General features: G+C 34.2%; 1 protein-coding gene across 1 annotated transcript; it reads right to left on the reverse strand.

The window, feature by feature from the left end:
* Positions 1-594: 594 nt before the first annotated feature.
* On the reverse strand, positions 595-2,115 carry LOC107788429 (uncharacterized). The gene has a single exon (XM_016610115.2). The coding sequence runs from the start codon at positions 2,113-2,115 to the stop codon at positions 595-597; it is 1,521 nt and encodes a 506-aa protein (XP_016465601.2).
* Positions 2,116-22,628: the final 20,513 nt, after the last annotated feature.

Below are 22,628 nucleotides of genomic sequence, written 5' to 3' on the forward strand. Positions count from 1 at the left end.
TGGAAATGGATTTTATTTTGGGAATCAATAATTAATTAACAAATATCATGACGGCTTTGAATTTTAATCATTCATTAATCTTATTGGAAACGTGACTAAAAGCTAAAGTAAGTGAGGAAGAAAGAAAAGTCAGTAATTTGGCCTAGTCAACTACTGTTGGCTTAGAAGACACGTTCTTTCTTATCCTTTGACCTTTCTAATAATAGTGGTTAGTTTATTAGTTAGGTCTGATTACTATATCATCCTTCTAATTTGACCCAATTGGTTATTGGATAAGCTGACATTTGCACTGGTCGACTTCTGGTCAATTCTGTACACGGAGACCAAGTAAATCTTTTCAGTATTTTCTTGCTTTATTTGATCAGATTTTTTTCCATTTAATATTTGTTTGTCCACTAATATTCATGAGTTATTTGAATATAAGTCCTAACAAGTCAGATGTTTGAATGAGCTTCGAATCGGAACGTCGTGTTTCTTCATCTATTATTATCAAGCGGGTTCAAAATGCAAAGAAGCAAATATACAAAGAGGTCAACAAAAACTATATATTAATAAAATATATTATTATAACTGTCCTCTACGAGTTTTCATTTCCTAAAATGTATTCATAATAGTATCATCAGAAATGGTGTTAAATATTTTTCTTTCTACATAAGGTACCAAACAACCGCTCATGAATTCGTCATCCATTCGATTTCGCAATTCATTCTTGATCAACTTCATCGCCGAGAAAGTTCTTTCAACTGTACCAGTGGCAACTAGTAGAAGCAAAGCAAATTTTACAAGGCGAAACACAAATGGATAATTCAAATGCTTCTTTGTCTTAACTAGTGTTTCAGAAAGATCAACAAGTCCTTGTAGATTTGAGAACCTTTCATCAACATCACGAATATCAACAATATAAGTTTCAAGTTGATTCTTGAGCGTAACCATTATATTCTCATCAAAATTGTCAGGATATAATTCAGCCATCCTCAATATCTTGTTTATGTCAAAACTGGAAAATGAGTCAACTGGATTTAAGCAGGCTACTCCAACAAGCAAGTTCGTTGTCACCTCATTAAAACGAGCATTGAGTTCTTGAACTTGCCAATCAATAATCTTAAAAAATATATCAGCACGATAGTGATGTAAAATAGTATAATCAGCAACTTTACGTCGAGATCTTCCAGAGTTAACATAGAAGTCATCAAAGTTTGGTATCAAAATATTATACTTGACACAAAATACAGACACCTTATCAATAAGTGAATCACATTCTTCTTCTCTTAGCTTTTGCAACTGTTTCTTTGCCACTTCAACAAGTAGAATAGCATTTGCAATATCTTGCTCCTTTTTTTGTAAGGATGTATTAAGCTCATTTGTGATCCCCAAAACATCTCTCATTAGGTGAAACATGAAAGCAACCTCAAATGTTTGACAAGTGCTAAGATATCCCTTTGCCTTAGCTCTTTCTTCTAAAGTTCGGGCATCAACAACGATAGTATCAAGAACATCAATAATTGAGCCAAACATAGAAATAAAGTTCTTAAAAGATTTGTAGTGCGAACCCCAACGAGTATCGGCAGCTCTGGCAAGACCAAGTTCTTGATTCAAACCCCTACCAGTTTCAAGTTCACCCATGTCTAATGCCTCTTGAACTTTTTCTGCTGGAGATTCTTGAAGATCATCCATACGTTTAAAAGAACATCCCACTATATTTAATATATTAGAAACCAACAATACAAGTTCTCCCACTTCAAGACACTTTTTGGATACCACAACAAGAGTCAATTGAAGTTGGTGTGCAAAACAATGAATGAAATAAGCAGATTTACTTTCTTGTTGAATCAAAGTTTTAAGGCCACGTAAATCCCCTTGCATGTTGCTTGCTCCATCATAGCACTGTCCACGCATATAAGAAAAACTCAAAGAATGTTGAGTAAGGTAATCAACAATTGCTTTCTTTAAACATAAAGCACTAGTATTACGAACATGAACGATCCCAATAAAATGCTCCACCACAGATCCACATCTATTAACATATCGCAAGACAATAGCTAATTGCTCTTTGCGTGATACATCACATGATTCATCAACTAGCAATGCAAAAAGGTCTCTATTAATATAGCACATAGAGGTGAAGGAAATTTATTGATATTAAATCTTTATGCAAAAGAGGAATAAATACTAAAAATTGAAAAACTAGAATTGGTTCTTATTGTTATTGATCACCTGAACTTTTAGTTAGATACCAAAATGAAGCCCTTTGTCTTTGAGGGAGATGACCTCGGCAGGGGCTAACAGAGGAGGTTAGTAGTGACTATGGAAGTGATTCTCTTTGAAATTGAGAGAGAGAGAGAGAGAGAGAGAGAGAGAGAGAGAGAGAGAGAGAGAGAGAGAGAGAGAGGCACTGAAGGGCTTGGGATTAGAGATTCTGATCGTTTTCTGATTTGGAGAATTGGGGGATATTTTAAAAAGACATAAACGATGTCGTTTATATGGGAAAAGAGACATATATTTAAAAAAATCAAAAATAGAGGAATATATGCAACTAACTGGTTTCGAACTCAGGACCATGTGGAAAATTTAAACACATTTGAACCCTCTTTACTAGCAGGCTAGGCGATTTACTTGTTTAAAATGGGTTCAAAATAAGTTTTATACCATTACGTTTTTGAAGACAGAAAATATATACCTACATACACAGTATTATTTTTCGACGAAATGGGTTCATATGAACCCTCTTGACTCCATGTGGGTCCGCCCCTGATATATATACTACTAGAAAATCGTAAAATTCCGACCGAAATTTTCGACGGAAATAAATTGTCGGAAATTTCTGACGGAATTTCAAAAAAATATCAATTATATTTTTTTTTTAAATTTCGACCATATTTCCGACCAAATCGGTCGCAATTTTTGGCGCAAAAACCAGTTTGACAATTCCGACCGATTCGGTCGGTAGTTTTTTAAAATATATATATTTAAAATGACAATTCCGACAGAATCGGTCGGATTTTTTTTTTTAACGCCCTACCGACCCCCGTTCCCCAAAAACAAAAACATTTCTTTTCTTCCTCCTTCTTCTCTCATCCTCCTCCTCTCTCCCTCTTGTCCTTCTTCACCATACTCCTCATTATAGGTAATGTATTTTCGCTCTCTCTCTCTCTTTCGTTTCCTCCTCCCTTCTCCGTCTCCTTCCTCCTCCCTTCTCCATCTCCTTCCTCCTCCATATTTCCCTTAATTTTTTAACTTTTTTTTTTGTTTTTAGCAGTGGTTCGGCGGCGGCAGCGATTTTAAAAATATATATATTTAAAATGACAATTCCGACCGAATCGATCGGATTTTTTTTAAAACCCTACCCGACCCCCGTTCCCCAAAAACAGAAATATTTCTTTCTTCCTCCTCTCATCCTCCTCCTCTCTCCCTCTCATCCTTCTTCACCATACTCCTCATTATAGGTAATGTATTTTCGCTCTCTCTCTCGTTTCCTCCTCCCTTCTCCCTCTCCTTCCTCCTCCCTTTTCCCCTTAATTTTTTAACTTTTTTTTTCGTTTTTAGCAGTGGTTCCGCAGCGGCATCGAGACATTTCTTCTCCGGCATTTTTTTCGTCGAGGTAAGTACTTCGTTGACATATATATCTTATTTTCATTGTTAGATTTGTAGTAATTTTAGTTATTGTATTAGATTTTCTATATATGAACATCCTAGCTAGTTGAATTAGGTATGGTTGAAATTTTAGGGATTTTAGTGTTTGAATGATACTTAATATAAAACAAAAAAGAGAAGAATATTGGTTGTTCCTATAGGGATTTTGTTTTGCGAAATTCTTTTGTTACCGTTATTATGTAAATTAGATTGTCCAATTTGTCCAAAAAACTAATGTCATAAATAGTCACTCAATTTTGGGTTAAACAAGAATATGTTAAGAAATCCAAAATCTAATTTTAGCGATTGATTAATTTATTTTCGAAATAAAAAAGGTGACATGTTGGCATAAAGCAATTGAGAAAACAACGATAGGAAAGAAGGAAAACAAAATTTCACTTTCACTTCCAACGGTAATTAAGCCAAAGGGATGGAGGACTATATATGAGTATACTCGAATAGAAGAAAGAAGATTGTTAAGAATTTGAAGAATTCAAAGACTGCAATTCAAAATCGTGGGTTATTAATATAGTTTAAAACTTTGGTATAAAGCTTGTTGTACTAGGTCTTCGAGGAGACGCATAAGAAAAAGAAGAAAGACGGTACAAGAGAACACTGGATGGAGACGTGTGCGTCAGACATATATGTAAAATACTAACTTCATAATTATCTATGGTTTATTAATATTAGTTTGTTTACATAATAGTTATATTTTTATTTCAGGAAGATTATCATAAAAAGGTGAAAGAATGGCAACAAACTCAGCCTCCTTCAACTCAACCAACACCTGATGATATGGCTTCATTGTGGACAGAGACAGCGCGTGGAGTAAACAGTCGACCTACAGGTCATCCAAACTCACTCTTACCCAATTCTTTTTATTCTCAAAATCAAGAACAGATGGAAGATATGAGAGAGAGAAAATTGTGATTTGAAGCAACAGTTGGACTCACAATTTGAAACATTTGTTAAAATACAGAAATTCATGAAAGCATGGGCATGATCTATCTGACGATGAGGATGAACAAAACTGAATCTGATTTGTAGTAGTTTAGGTGTATGGTTTCGGTTGATTGGTAAACTTGATTGTGAGAGACAAGTTTATATTTTGTTTTTAAACTTGAATGTAGGCTACTATTTGGATGTTTTTATGCCTAAAATTATTAGGTTTAATGAATTTATTGGTTTAGATTGTATTAATTGTTGGATTTGTCGGTTTAGATGTTATATTTGTTGATTGGTTGTTCTCGCGATTGTATTGTAATTGTTTGACAGGTGGTGTAGCTCAAAATTGAGCAGAATTCTACCCAGTTTTACAGAAAATTTTGACGGAAACGGTAGGACAGCTGTCCAGTTGTTTTTTCAAAAATACCCAAATTTTCGACCGAATCGGTTGGAAATGACAAAAAAAATAATTAATTTTTAACAGTTTTCGACGGATTCCGTCGGAAATTATATTTTTTATTATTTAATTTTAAATAAATATTTATTTTTATTTATCTTATTACGACTGATTCGGTCGAAAATTTGAAAATAATTTGGTGGTCCGACCTTTTGAACGTTCCGACTACTTTGGTCGGAAATCACCGACGAATTCGGTCGAAATTTATTTTCCGACCAACTGTTTTCTGATCGATCAATTTGGTCGGAAAGTAGTCGGAAATTCGTGATTTTCGACCGTTTTGGCAGTCGGAATTCTGCCATTTTTCTAGTACTATATATATATATATATATATGTGTGTGTGTGTGTGTGTGTGTGTGTGTGTGTGTGTGTGTGTGTGTGTGTGTGTGTGTGTGTGTGTGTGTGTGTGTGTGTGTGAGAGAGAGAGAGAGAGAGAGAGAGAGAGAGAGAGAGAGAGAGAGAGAGAGAGAGAGAGAGAGAGAGAGAAAGAGAGTTAGTGTAAGGATAAATATAAATTAGAGAAATCTTAATTTTGTATTGGAATGATTGTATTTCGTATACTCCAACTAATTTAGAATTGATGTGTTATTGATTGTTTCTCTTAGTTCTTTTTTCAGTCACCAATATTTACACAGAGCTCACATATTTAATATAGTTTTCTTGTGCAAATATTTTAAAAAATCTTCTGAGGGTGATCCTCTTTTTTTTTTTGGTAATAAACTGTGAATATTACCATAACAACCAAAAGTTTTACAAACTAAGAGAATCTAGTTTCCAAGCCACCTTCTAGGAAGGGTGCTCAGAATACTAAGATCTCAGAAAGACAAATCCGCCATCTATGTTTTCTAATTATAGAGCCTAGTAATCAAAACTTGATAGTTCCTAGCTCTTCTAGAACCTGTACAATTGCTAATTCTCTCCCTAAGTTCTTTTTGAATTTGTAAAACTTTAAACTCACTATTTATATTTAATTTTCTGAATATCCTCTAATTCCTAGCTTGCCATGTATAGTAAATCATGGCTCCACAAACAACAACACCAACTTCTTTTCTGAATTGCCTCCCTTGTCTGTTTCTGATCCATTGCAGGGTGCTTCTAGCAGGCTTCTGTGGGAGAGAGATACCAGTCTATGTAGCCAGTTTTTCTCTTACTTTAGTGATCCATTCACATTCAGCAAAAAGATTTAGTTGAGTTTTAGGAACTCCAAGCTCCCATAAGCAGCAATTCATGTTCCCATCAGTGAGTATATTTAGTCTCAGTAACCTTTCCATTGTTAGCAATTTATCCTGATAAGCAAGCCATAAGATTATTCTTTGTCTAGGCAACATTACAGCACTCTAAACCAAGTCAGCTTCTCTCATCCTTGTCATATCCCCAAGTATTGCATTATAACTACATGTTACTGAATATGTGCCATTTGGAGTTAGCTTATATGTGTTTCTGTTATACCATTGTGCCATCATTTCTTTCAATGAATTTAACTTCTTCCAGTACCAGCTACACTCTTGAAGTGGTTTATGTTCCTAGATGTCTCTACAGTTCTTTATATAAACCCCATGTACCCATTTAACTCACAACACATCCTTCTTAGTGACTATTTGCCAAAGCAGCTTACCAATTGATGCAATATTCCGTCTTAGTGATCCTCTCTTTTGATTCCCTTATTTTGGAAAAATACCAGCTATATTCATTTATAAGTAACTTATTGCAAAAATTGGTCAATTCATAAAATATTACTAATATTAGCCAATTAGCTATTTGTAGCCAAAAAGATCAAACTTTTGTTTTCTTTTGAGTGGGTATTATCAGAATAGATTTGGTACATCTTAAGGAGCTTGAATTTCAGTTTTGGGATAATTTGGTGGAGTTTTAAAGTGGTTTGAATTGAAAATTAGAAGTAGAAGATGAACATGAAAAAAATAATACATATATCACACTGTGTATCACTTATGTATCACATATGTATCAAATGTGTATCACATGTATATCTATGTATACCTGCATGTGAGATACATGCATGATACATGTGTCATTGGTAAGTTGGGACTTTTTTGGGACATTTATGTAATATTCCCTTAAGAGTATTTTTTTCGAGAAATATTGCTAAATTTTTATGACATGACACACTCACTCCGTGATATTGTTTTTGAATTAAATATTTGCTACATCGGTCTTTGAGTTTATATCTGTCACGACCCAAAATTCCACCACAAGCGTCGTGATGGAACCTAGTCTCTAAGACTAGGTAAGCCGATTTCCATTACATTTCGAAGCCATTTTTTTTTAATCTGAATTAAATAGATAACAAAAACCAACAGGAGAACAAATATAAATATAACAACCTCCCAAGAGTGGTAGTACTGAGTCATGAACTCTAACTGAATACATGAAATAATCTCAAAGATCGAATACTCAATATTGTTTGATTAATAATTAACAGTACAATAAAAAAAAAAAAAGGCTCCAAGGGACTGCGACGACCAAGCAGCTCTACCTTAAATCCTTTCGATCACACTCTAACTCTGTCCGAATCCGATATTTCCAATACCTGGCTCTACACAAAAATATGCAGAAGTGTAGTATGAGTACACCACGGTCGGTACCCAGTAAGTATCAAGACTAACCTCAGTGGAGTAGAGACGAGGTACAGTCAAGACACTCACTAGTCAAATAACATGTGCAATATAGCAGTATACAATAGTACTGGAAAACAACTAGCAATGATAACAACAAACTCAGCCAATGATATAACAACAAGGCAACAAGAACGTCATAATTATTGCTCAGGCGAATAAGGAACACAAGTACATTCAATAAGTCAAGTCCTTCAAATATAAATCCTTCACATATTATTCTTTAAGATAAATATCTTTCGAATATACTTCTTTTGAATAATTATCTTTTGAATATACTTCTTTCAAATAAATATATTTTCAAGTAAAAGTCACCATGTGACACCTCATTTCACAATCATAAAAATTATGGGTCTCAGCCCACTTTCATATTTTCCACGGCACCTCGTTCCCATATTTCTATCACCATCACACAGACAACTCACGTGTCAATAATAAAATCATCATATTTTTCCCCGGCACCTCATGCCCATATTATTTTCATAACTGCACGGACAACTCACGTACCAAAATATCAATGTATATAAGATCTGCAAGATCAATTTATTTTCAATAAAGTAACGTTAAAATCTTTAAATCAAATAAGAAATCAACAAAAAGATAAGTTTATTTTAGAAATCATTTGAGTGAGTAAAAATGTCATTTCTATTAAAATAAAGCATCGAATAAACTACTGATTTGGATATAAAATTTATTAAATTAAACATACTAGAAATTTTCTTTTATTTAAAACAGCTCAATCATCAAAAACTAGTACAACTCAAAAACACAAATCCTCAAAGTATCGTACGAAAAAAGTCAAGGTCAACACAATACATAAAGAAATACAAAACACTTAATATTAAGTCAAATAATACATCACAGGAAATACAAGAATTTACAAATTACGGAAAAACAAAATAACCTAATGAAAGTGCAGCCATAGAGAAATATCAAAAAGGGCACTCTAGAGGTACCGCATCGTAGTTCCAAATCATAAATAAATTCACAATCTTTCCTTATATCACCGTGGGAGCCTTCACATATTATTCTTTAAAAATTATTTTTTCCGAAATAGCATCCCGCGTTTTAGCCACCCTTATCACACCACATGACTTCTAGTAGTTTCTCTACTAGCCACGCGTTTCAAGCCACCCTTATCTCACAGCATGCGTTTCAACACCCTGACCTTATATCACCGCATAACTTCTAGTAGTTTTCCTACTAGCCACGCGTTTCAAGCCACCCTTATCTCACCGCATGCGTATCAATATCACAATATTTCACAAATCGCACCTCAAGCGCCCAAATATCACAACATAATACAACTTGCACCTCAAGTGCTCACATATCACAACATATCATAAATTGCACATCAAGTGCTCAAATCTTATAACATATCACAAATTGCACATCAAGTGCTCAAATCTTACAACATATCACAAATTGCACATCAAATGCTCAAATATTACAACTTACCACAGAAATCAACAACACATTATTTTTTCACAATAAGGAGCCACGTCTCGATCATAATGTGCACAATATCTTAACAAAATATTCGGGAGTGAACAACTCAACTGAATAATATTTCACAATTTGACACTTTGCCTCAATATGATTCACGACCTTTATAATTCAATACCAAATTTTTCAACAACGTGAACTGAAAAGTAATTCATCAAGGAACAACACCTATTTTAAATCACAACTTCAGAAAATAAATAGATTTATTCATCTTATTAACTAAATTTTTCATTTAAATTTTCTGTAGGTAAAATCAATAATGAAAGTATTTTTCATAAAAATGGCAACTCAAACAAACTCAGAGTTCACATAAAAGTCAAGTGGAAATAACAACAAAATATCATATAAAAACAACCTCGGCAAACAAGGAACGAGGAATGACAATAAGGGATTTAATAAGTTACAATAATTTTCTAACTTAATACTTAAGGGCGTCTACGAATTTCAGCCAATATAATTTGCACATATAAACCAAGTACGTACTCGTCACCTCGCGTACATAGTTTTCAATTACACAATTTCGACATAAGACTCAATGCCTAAGGAGTAATTTCCCCACTCGAGGTTAGGCAAGATACTTACCTTATTGAAGTTATGCCGATATTCCAAAATAGCTTTCTCATGTGAATTGATCTCCGGACGGCTCCAATCTTTCTTGAGCCTTCCTTACATTACTACAAGGTTTCAAAAATCCTAGAAACTTCAATCTATTTAGAAAAATAACAAAAGTGAACTTCAATATATTTAGAAACATAACAAAAGTGAACCATAATTAGGAAGATTTTCATGGTTTCAGCTCATTTGAGCATTTCATCAAATACTAGGTGTGCAAATTTGGTTACAAGATTCTTCTACAAGATTTTCTTCATTCCACAACCCAATCTTTACTTATTTGATCTCAACAATCTTCCCACAAACCTTATTGGTACAAGCATATATACATAATACTCTTACACCCAAGAATCATACTCCCAATCACCAATCTTTTACCCCAAACTCGAAATTGAAGACTAGGGGTTGAATCTTACCTCTTTGACGAAGATCTTGTGATTAGATTCCTTGATTCTTGAAGATTGGATGATTAGAATGTTAGGTTCCCTCCTTATCTCTCTAAAATGCTCTTATCTCTCTCTAAAACCCTCAGAAAAATATCCCAAAATAAGCCCCAAAGCCTATTTATCAAAATGGGGTCGGGTTATGAAAATAGAACAATTAACCCTCTGAAAGCAGGTTTGCGATCGCATAATGGACCGCAGAATGGGTATGCGGGCCGCACAATGGTATCAAAATTCGGTGCCCAGAACTGGGCTGTTCTGGTCCATTCTGCGACCAGTTTTCGATCGCATAACCACTTATGTGATCGCATAATAGTCGCAAAATTACATTCTGACAGCATTTGGTAATTTGGTCATAACTTCTTGTAGGGATGTCCAAATGATGAACGGTTTGAAGCGCTAGAAACTAGACTCAAAGATATTTAATTTTATAGTAATACACCACATAACATTTCGTATAATGAGAGTTATGATCATTTGTAGTTAGGTCTTGTGCGAACTCACTTGAAACTTTAGTCTATTATAAAAGTTCCAACTTCTACATTCGATGTCGAAACCTATCGAATCAAGTCCGATTGACCTCAAATTTTGCACACAAGTCATAAATAACATAACGGACCTATTCAAATTTTCAGAATCGGATTCCGTTCTCGTTATCGAAAATTCAACCTTTGATCGAACTTTCCGAAAATCGTCTATTTTCCAACTTTCGCCAAAATGCGTCGAATTGACCTACGGACTTCCAAATCTAAATTCGGACATACGCCTAAGTCCTAAATCACCATACGAAGCTATTGACACCATCAAAATTCTATTTCGGGGTCGTTTGCTCAAAAGTCAACTATCTGGTCAACTCTTTCCATTTGAGCTTCTAAATAAGAATTGTTCTTTCAATTTATTTTTGAATCTTCCGAAAATCAAACTCGACCACACTCGTGGGTCATAATACATATTACAAAGCTGTTCGAGACCTTAAGTCACTGAACGAGGCATTATTTCTTAAAATGACAAGTCGGGTCGTTACATTCTCCACCTCTTAAACAAACGTTCGTCCTCAAACGTACTAAAAATTATTCTGAGGTTACCAAATCAATGATTTTACTTCTACACATATACTCACGGTTGATTATTGAGATTATTTCTTTTATTCATACTTATAAACTTTAAAACAAATTTATTACACTCCAAACATTTTCAAAAGGCTTGATTTTTTACATCAACGCACGGTATTAGTCTCAACTGGCTATAGCCACTTGTACCTACACACACATCAACTTTCTTGATAGTGTTAAAGTACTTCAATTTTTTTTTCTGTGGTGTTACATTCTTCCTCGCTTTGGATCATTCACCCTCAAATACATAACATAATTTATTTCTTCTTTTGCACGCCTCAATCCCCCAAATTTTTTACTAACTCCCAAATTTTTCAAAAATTTCGGCAGAGCCTTCCTTGTAATTGGTCCTATCCACCTACCAGAGTAATATCAAAACAATTCCTAACAACACATTCACAACCCAACAAAACACCACAAGGTATATATCAATAACACAAATCTCAGCATTACAAGCATTGCATTATCATAATGATATCAAGACATGAATCACATCATGTGTATGCTCATCACCACATCTCTGGTCTTAAAAGTTTTTCATAATTAATTCCAGCATCGCTAATTAACCTCATGTTAACAAAAATCTCGTTTCAAACCTCCACTTTACTAACAACGAGACACGAGGCATGAAGACCACATACCACTTGGGCACTCACCTCGTAGGATAAAACTCAATAATTATAACACGAATTTGGCAAATTATGCACACAAAAATTCATACAAGAATTTTCAAATAATCTTAATAGGCATGACTCCCTATAAGTACTATAGTACAATTTAATTTCACAAAGGAAAAATTTAAACTCATAAATATTTCACCACAAGGACCTTATCCTTATATAACTTCCACTGCGGCTTGTAGCCTGGTTTAAATATTTCACATCATATAAAAATGCGAGGATCTCGTCCTCAACTCCGAATTACAAGTATTTTGCACATTGTGCCAACTGAAATTTCAATTTCCATTCTTTCTTCTTTCTAATAATTTCGTAAACATTTTTCATAACACATAATGAACTCTCATACCGGTAGGGCATATAATTCATAAAATTAAAATCAATTATTCTGAAATCACATCAAAACCCACTGTAGTGAGTAATAAAAAGTCATGTTTGGACTTATAGCCCTCAATGGTGTACAAAAATAAAAATGATAGATACGGGCTAACATCATCAAACCTCCCAACAGGGATACACATGTAAGTGGTTCACAAAATTATGAAGCTTACCCAAAAGTGGAGCATAATAGGAGGACTCACCTCTATATTCAGATCCGAATCAAATTAAGGGGAAAATATCATTTTTATAACAAATCAGGATCATACTTGTAACGACACAATTTGGTGTATCGGCCTCAGCCAAATCATAGCGTTTATAACAACGGGTCGGGACTTCACCTCTTAGGTGTCCTCCACCTCTAACTGGTAGTGTACGTGGAGTAGTAACTGCATTGGGGCCCATAGCCTGAGTGTTCTGATAAAATTCACCCCTCTCAAGTCTGGCACAATCTCTCATAATGTGCCTAGTGTCACCACACTCATAACAGTCCCTCTGAGGTAGCGGTTGCTCATACTGAGTCTGTGCTGGATAACTGGAATAATCATTATAGGAATCTCGTGCCGGTGATGCATTGTAAGAACTTACCGGAGTACTCCGAGTAATCTGATGCGCGGACTGAGCTGGCCGACTGCTCGAGCCTCCGCTATAATGGGTCCTAGCTGAAGAGAAAAATTCACTAAACCCTCCAGATCTTCGAGACCTTTTGGCCTCTTTAGACTCCATTTCCTCGCCTAAAACACCCTCAATCTTCCTTGCAATCTCTACTACTTGTTGAAATGGTGTATCAGTTTGCAACTCTCGAGGCATGCATATTTTAATATCATAATCGATCCCCTCAATGAATCTGCGGACCCGTTCTCTAACTGTAGGAACCAAGATAGGTGCATGACAGGCTAACTCACTGAACCTGATAGCATATTCTAACACTGTCACAGTGCCCTGATGCAACCGTTCAAACTCTGTGCGCCACGTATCTCGGAGAGTCTGGGGAACAAACTTTTTCAAGAACATTTCCGAAAATTGAGCCCAAGTTGGTGGTGTTGCTTCGACCGGTCTACCTTTTTCATAGATTTGCCACCACTGATATGCTGCGCCTGACAGTTGAAATGTAGTAAAGGCAACTCCGATCATTTTCACAATACCCATAGTGCGGAGAATACAGTGATAATTTTCTAAAAATCCTTGGGCATCCTCTGTAGATGTGCCACTGAAAGTAGGTGGACTATACCTCTTAAACCTTTCAAGTCTCTTTTGTTCTTCTTCTGATGCTCATGGCTTGACCTCAGGATGAACCGGAATAACAGGTTGTAGCGGTACTACACCCGGAACCTGACCAATGTGAACCTAATCCTTTGGAGTCGTGGTAACAGTCTGAGCTACTCCCCCAATCTGCGAAATATTTGGTGCAACAGAGATTATTCCCGCCTGAGTTAATGTACCAAACATACTCAGGAACTATGCTAAAGTCTCCTGAAGTCCGGGGGTAACAACATGTACTTATGGTACCTTTCCCCCAACTAGATCTACTGGCGGCTCCTCAATTGCTGCTCTAACAGGTGCTCCAGTCGCAACATGTGCCCTTCCTCGACCTCTACCTCGGCCTCTACCTCGGCCCCGGCCTCTTGCAGCCCTAGCAGTATGTGCGGATGCCTTCTCAGCTAACCCGGTAGCACGTGTTCTCACCATCTATGAGAAAATAGAGATACAAAGGCTCAAATTCCAAATTCAACAAGTTACGCATGACAGGAATGAAAGAAGTGGAAATTTCCTAACAGTTTTGTAGTATCTCGACGATAAGTATAGACGTCTACGTACCGATCCGCAAGACTCTACTAGACTTGTTCGTGACTCGTAGAACCTATGAACCTAGAGCTCTGATACCAACTTGTCACGACCCAAAATTCTACCACAGGCGTTGTGATGGCACCTAATCTCTAAGACTAGGTAAGCCGATTTTCATTACATTTCGAAGCCATTTGTTTTTTTGAATCTGAATTAAATAGATAACAAAAACCAACAGCGGAACAAATATGAATATAACAACCTCCCAAGAGTGATAGTACTGAGTCACGAACTCTAACTGAATGCATGAAATGATCTCAAGGATCGAATACTCAATATTATTTGATTAATAATTAACAGTACAATAAAATAAAAAGACTCCAAGGGACTACGACGACCAAGCAACTCTACCTTGAATCCTTGCGATCATACTCTAACTCTGTTCGAATCCGATATCTCCAATACCTGGCTCTGCACAAAAATATGCAGAAGTGTAGTATGAGTACACCACGGTCGGTACCCAGTAAGTATCAAGACTAACCTCAATGGAGTAGAGACGAGGTACAGTCAAGACACTCACTAGTCAAATAACCTGTGTAATATAGCAGTATACAATAGTACTGGAAAACAACTAGCAATGATAACAACAAACTCAGCCAGTGATATAACAACAAGGCAACAAGAACGTCATAATTATTGCTCAGGTGAATAAGGAACACAAGTACAATCAATAAGTCAAGTCCTTCAAATATAAATCCTTCACATATTATTCTTTAAGATAAATATCTTTCGAATATACTTCTTTTGAATAATTATCTTTCGAATATACTTCTTTCAAATAAATATATTTTCAAGTAAAAGTCACCATGTGACACCTCATTTCACAATCATAAAAATTACGGGTCTCAGCCCACTTTCATATTTTTTACGGCACCTCGTGCCCATATTTCTATCACCATCACACACACGACTCACGTGTCAATAATAAAATCATCATATTTTTTCCCGGCACCTCATGCCCATATTATTTTCATAACTGCACGGACAACCCACGTACCAAAATATCAATGTATATACGATCCACAGGATCAATTTATTTTCAATAAAATAACGTTAAAATCTTTAAATCAAGTAAGAAATCAACAAAAAGATAAGTTTTTTTTAGAAATCGTTTGAGTGAGGAAAAATATCATTTTTATTAAAATAAAGCATCGGATAAACTAGTGATTTAGATATAAAATTTATTAAATTAAACATACTAGAATTTTTTTTTTATTTAAAACAACTCAATAATAAAAAATAAGTACAACCCAAAAATACAAATCCTCAAAGTCTCGTACAAAAAAGTCAAGGTCAACACAATACATCAAGAAATACAAAACACTTAATATTAAGTCAAATAATACATCACGAAAAACACAAGAATTTATAAATTACGGAAAAATAAAATATCCAAATGCAAGTGCAGCCATAGAGAAATATCAAAAAGGGCACTCCCCGAGGTACCGCCTCGTAGTCCCAAATCATAAATAAATTCACAATTTTTTCTTATATCACCGCGGGAGCCTTCACATATTATTCTTTAAAAATTATTTTTCCCGAAATAGCATCCCGCGTTTTAGCCACTCTTATCACACCACATGATTTCTAGTAGTTTCTCTACTAGCCACGCGTTTCAAGCCACCCTTATCTCACCGCATGCGTTTCAACACCCTGACCTTATATCACCGCATGACTTCTAGTAGTTCCCCTACTAGCCACGCGTTTCAAGCCACCCTTATCTCACCGCATGCGTATCAATCTCACAATATTTTACAAATCGCACCTCAAGCGCCCAAATATCACAACATAATACAACCTGCACCCCAAGTGCTCACATATCACAACATATCACAAATTGCACATCAAGTGCTCAAATCTTACAACATATCACAAATTGCACATCAAGTGCTCAAATCTTACAACATATCACAAATTACACATCAAGTGCTCAAATATTACAACTTGCCACAGAAATCAACAACACATTATTTTTCCACAATAAGTACCCACGACTCGATCATAATGTGCACAACATCTTAACAAAATATTCGGGAGTGAACAACTCAACCGAATAACATTTCACAATTTGGCACTTTGCCTCAATATGATTCAGAGCCTTTATAATTCAATACCAAATTTTTCAACAACGTGAACTGAAAAGTAATTCACCAAGGAACAACACCTCTTTTAAATCACAACTTCAAAAAATAAATAGATTTATTCATCTTATTAACTACATTTTTCATTTAAATTATGTGTAGGTAAAATTAATAATGAAAGTATTTTTCATAAAAATGGCAACTCAAACAAACTCAGAGTTCACATAAAAGTCAAGTGGAAATCACACCAAATTATCATATAAAAACAACCTCGGCAAACAAGGAACGAGGCATGACAATAAGGGATTTAATAAGTTACAATAATTTTTTAACTTAATACTTAAGGGTGTCTACGAATTTCAACCGATATAATTTGCACATATAAACCAAGTATGTACTCGTCACCTCGCGTACATGGTTTTCAATTACACAATTTTCACATAAGACTCAATGTCTAAGGGGTAATTCCCCCACTCGAGATTAGGCAAGATACTTACCTTATTAAAGTTATGCCGAATATGGTGTTGCTCTTGTTATAATTGTTAGATCAATGCATTTTATGGTATCAATATATTTACCGTTTCTCTCAGATCAAACATTGTTACGTTTGATAAAAAAAATTAATAAAGAGTTCTTGCAAAAATGGTAGTTAATATGGTGATGTCATCCTCTTTTATTTCATAATCTCATTGATGTTCATCTATGAGTGAATATATGAAGTACGCTAGAGCAAATTTTACTGTTGTTTAAAATTGAACAAACTTTTTGATCTAGGTAGACATATGTTAATGAAACTTTTGTTCACTCTTTAGAATATAATTAAAAGGGGTTAAGGTTATAATATCAATTAGCATTACATACTACGTTTCATCCATCCATATTGAGTTATGTTATTGAGTAAATCGATAACTGAATCGATAACGATCGATAACTGATTAATCGATACGATATCTTATCGGTTCGGTTATCCGTTTAGAATATTTATAAACTGATAATTGATATGTCGAACCGATAATATTCACAGCCAAATCGAACCGATAGATCCCCACCCTTACTGACGAGTTAGAGAATCCCTTAATTCTCTGTTGGAGTAATTTAATTACCAGCCTCAGACTTGTTCAGTGGTCAAACTTTATATTCTCGATACTGTATATGAAGTTTCAAACAATTTAAAGAAAACCGCGTTAATAGAAGTTGATCAGAAATGTTTTTATTCTTAAAATGTAACTTTAGTTCCTACTGAGATAAAAAATTCTTACTCTCCAAAAGAAAAATGGAACAAAAGAGGTCCAATTATGTAAAGGCGGAGCTAAGATTTGAAGTGTGTGGGTTTTAAATCTTAAAATAAAATACTACTTTCAGCGGGAATTGAACCCCCTATCTTTCCCAACAAACTCACAACCCTTACCATTGAACTAAGACCCCTTTTGTTACTGGGTTCGGCAGTATATATTTATATAGATTTAGTAAATATTTCAATACAAATACAGAGTTCCGTAAACAACGCTCCCACTACTGTAGCTCCGCCCTGCGATTATGCAGAGGCTATAACGATTTTGACATCTGAATAACAACGCTCCAACTATAGGAGAATGACGCATATAGGATTATTTGGTGTCACTATTTAAATTTTGATCTTGCTAAGAAAAGTTTTAAGAAATTAGTCTCCGATTAAAATTTTAAAGTACGCAGATAAGAAATTTTTGGACTGGTCTTATGGTGATTCATCACAATTTTGACGGTTGCCATAATTTTGTAAGTTATAGTGATCATCCACAAAATTCTAATGGTTGCCATATCTTTATGCAATTGACCAAAAGATTCTAACTGATCAACATAATTTTTTGCATTGGCTGAAAATTTTGTTGATTGTCAGGATTTTGGTGCTTTAAAATTCTGACCAGCATACTTAAAATTTTAACACGAAATTATTTTTTCAAAACTTTTCTTAATGGGATCAAAATATAAACAATATTTAAAAAAAAGTCCATCCAGCGTCATTTCCGGCCAACTTTGCTTGTCTCCGGCCTTGGGTTAGATTTAAATATGCAAGCAGGGTGGGGAGAAATTCAAAAATAGCCAGATTTATAAGTAGTAATTGAAAAATAGCAACATTTTCAAAAGTAATCAAAATTTAGTCACTTTTCATGTAAAGATAAATCTGAACGAAAACACTATTCAGAATTCGAAAAATATTCCAGCATAATATACTGGAGTTCCAGTATAATATACCAGTCCAGCATAATATGCTGGAAGTTCATACACAGGTGCTCCAATCTCCAGTATATTATGCTGGACCGGTCCGTGTTGCAGCAAAATAATGGCTATTTTTCAATAACTTTGCAAACGGTGGCTATTTTTGAATTACCAGTCCGAAAACTGGCTAGCCCGTGCTATTTTTACAGCAGGGTATTGTAGTCGTAAACTATTTCATAAGGAGATAAAATTTAAAGAATGGCCAAAAAAAGGTCATACTTTGCAAATTATTATTATTATTATTTCTAAAATTGTTTATTTGAGCCCAAAAGTGAAATTGTCACTTGTATTTTAATAAGCCTAATACATAGAGAACCCTATTAACTTGGCTATAATTTTGAGAAATGTATATTTTTAGCCGGTCCCAAAAATAATAATCAAAAAAATATATTATATATATATATATATATATATATATATATATATGTATTATGCATATACTATACATATTTTATAAAATATTTGGTTAGCGAATACAATTAATTTTGACCAGACGGCCAGTTTTGTATTTTGCCATATAATTTTTACTTTGATACATCAAATAAGGCTTATACCTATTAAACACTCACTGCTCACACCGCCTCCGACCACCACCACATTCACCTCTACCACTACAGTTAGTTAGTTATGCACATCATTATGATATTATCATTCAACTTTGATTCCACTTAAAGAAAAGATTTGTTAATGTCGATTCTCTATTTAATTCATCCCGCTCAATGATGAACAAAATTCAACTAGAGCCATTTCCAACTAAAAAATTAAACTTATAGCAATATTCTTACATTATCCATATAAATTAAGGACACCCACAAACATATAAAGTTTCCTTTTCAAAGATCTAAAACAAACGCATCAAACAAAACTAGAAAAAACCCAGATATTACAAATAAACAAAGAACCAAATTGAGCAAATAAACAAACACGTGGAGAGCATCACTATATAAGAAGAGGGAGAAAAAAATGAATGCATTGTGTTGTAGGAAGAGGCGGATTTAAAATTTGAATTTTATGGGTTTCTATGACAGTCTCTAATTATCTATACAATAATAATTGCATTTATAATTAAATATTTATAGATATTTGATGAATTTCTTAAAACAATTTTAAGGTTTGGCGAAAAACTATTGGGTTTACAAGAACCCATAAGTTTAAGACTAAATCCGCCTTTGATAGTGTCTAGTTTCAATGGTGGAAAGGATGATGCAAAAAAAAAAAAAAAAAAAAAAAAAGGTAGAAGAAAGAACAAAAAAGAATAAGAAAAATGATAATATCGAGGGAGAATGTTGTACTGAATCTACTGATGTAGATCTTTTTGTATTGGGTAAGATTTGTAGTTTATAGATAGTTGTCTCTCGAGGAGATATGTGGCAAATGGACTAAATCGACCGTACTAAATCGTGCCGAACAAATTATTAGGTTTTTTTAAATAAAATCGTAAATTTTTATATAAATTTATAACCATACCGAATAATAGAGTAGGTTCGTTAACTTTATAAAAATAAACTAAAAAATACAAATATATTTTATATACTAAGTTTAAAACTAATAAAGCATTAAATTTTTTTCCCTAGGTCTTGGGATTATAGAAATGGTTACAAGTGACCAAATAATTAATATCCAAAGTCCCAACTTCCATACCTATTCTACTACTCATATCAAAACTAAATTAGCTCTAATATCTTGAGTAGCAAGTCACTAGGTATTCCAGTGATCTTCAGTAGCAAGCCACGGGGTATTTGATATCTTTCCTCTCATAAGATTTAGATTTCTCTTGTTGGATATTAATTTTCTAACAAGCTCTATTTTTGCATCCCAAATTGATTAGTATCTTTCTACTCATATGATTTATATTTCTCTTATCTTTACTTAATTTGTTTTACGCTACCATACGATAGTGAGTATTCTAGACATCTTTCATGTTCCTTTAATTATCACTTTTAAAATAGTAAAAATGTCTAGAGAGTTTTTCAAAGTCATATGCAAGTACACATTTATCGCATTTTAACTTCGACTAGTGATTCTTGCATGGCGTTTTTTAAAAAATACCAAAAAACTAACCGAACCGCATCGATACCGAAGAGAAATCGAGATGATTGAGACGGTTTCAAAAAGTATAATTTTGGTTATACAAAATGAAGTAACCGAAAAATGATACAATACGAATTTTATGAAATAATCGGTCGAACCGAAACATTGACTCCCCTAGCAGTGATGATAGGGTAGAGATGAGTCAGCAAATAGTTAATGTCGGATATAGTCATATGAACGGTATTGAGTTGATTGCGAGGACATAAAGATCGGGGAAGAGAATTTGAAAGTAAGTACCGGAAGGAAAGAGCAGCATTAAAGGAACAGTTGTTACAAAAAATCACAGCATTTACTCCTAACGTTATGCAACCATCAACATAGATTTTTATTTATCTTTAAAAGGGCGTAATTTTGGGGATCTTGTCTCCTTTGATTTAACTATAAATAACAACATTAGCACTCATTTGTAAGGACACGAAATACCAAAATCACAAAGCTATTATTCTTTCTCTCATTTACTTAAGATTTATAAGATTGTTATCCAAAATTTTCACTTACTCTTGGTTGCCGTGGATCAATCTAAAATGCATACTTATTCTTTCTTTTATCTTTATTTTTTTCTTTTTTCTTTGCTATTTTACTAGTCAAATCAACTTAATCCATGTGTCTATACATTTACAAATTGAACTGTACCTTTTTGCGGGTAAAACTTTCATTTGAAAAGTACACCTACATTCATTTAGCTTTGATTTATCTATAATCTCTAGGGCTGAATATTAAGATCTAAAGATAATAATCGTATAAATATCTTGATTTGTTTTATCACATTAGGATAATAAACATGTCTAGGACTGCCAACAATTTTTTTAGATAAATTTATTATTATTCAATTTACTCCTTGAGATTTAGTATTTTCTTTTGGTAGAAAAGAGAGATGAGAACTTAATAAACTGACATGGACGATAATGGTTTTGGGATGAGAGAGAGACCTGAGAGGGAAGATATCCAAGTAAAAAATTATGCTAAAGGCGCTCCAAGCAAAAAATTATTAAAACTTCAACAAATTATGAATTTAGAATTCGTGAGTAGAGGGTATATCGAAAATAGTTTCTCTATCTTCAAGATAGGGGTAAGATTTACGTACACACTATCCTCCCTATACTTTACTTGTGGGACTACATTGAATTTGTTGTTGTTGTTGTTGTTATTGTAATAGATTCGGTTATAAGAACCTTAAGATTCAATCACTCAAAATTAAATTTTGGATTCGCGAGCTCTGATTATACTCTTATGTCAATAACAGATTGCTTATCGCTCTATTTTCTCTTTATAGTATCTTAATTCCACAGTCTTTTCAAGAAATTGTTTTATAACAGTTTCTCAAAACTTTATGGCGAAAACAAAAATACCCCTAACTAAAATGATTTTGACGAATTTCATATGAGGTGTGGAATTTCTTGAAGGTTTGAGAAATCACATGTCATTTTTGAGTATGAATTTGATGGAAATTAAGAGCTGACAAATAGAGGGATACAATATGTTGCTATTGTGTGAATATTGACATAATAAACCCAAGATCAAATATGATATTAAGACACAAAATAAATCAAGATTAGCAAGAATGGTTGCGTACCTGTTTGAGCCATATCGCAGATTGACGAAGGACTAGGTATTCCTCTCTATTACCCTTTCTCCAATATGGCGGCGTCAATGGGATAATTACCACACACAACAGATGTTATGAAATAACTCTGACTATGTGTTTATATAAGGACTAGAAAGGGGACCTAGCTATAATTAATGAAATCATGACGGGCCCTCCCATTAAGTACCTCGTCGGGTTGAGCCTACACCAACCGCCGTACTAGACTCATCTAGCACATAAAGTGCACGCCCAATAATCAATTATCACACTTGGGCTCACGTTTATGGACTATTATCAAACCCCGATATTTAAATATAAATAAAATAAATAATAATATAAGTCCATTTTTCTTACATTCTCCCACTTTGGGCTACATT

This window comes from Nicotiana tabacum, chromosome 9 (assembly GCF_000715075.1).
Source record: "Nicotiana tabacum cultivar K326 chromosome 9, ASM71507v2, whole genome shotgun sequence".
Classification (NCBI taxonomy): domain Eukaryota; kingdom Viridiplantae; phylum Streptophyta; class Magnoliopsida; order Solanales; family Solanaceae; genus Nicotiana; species Nicotiana tabacum.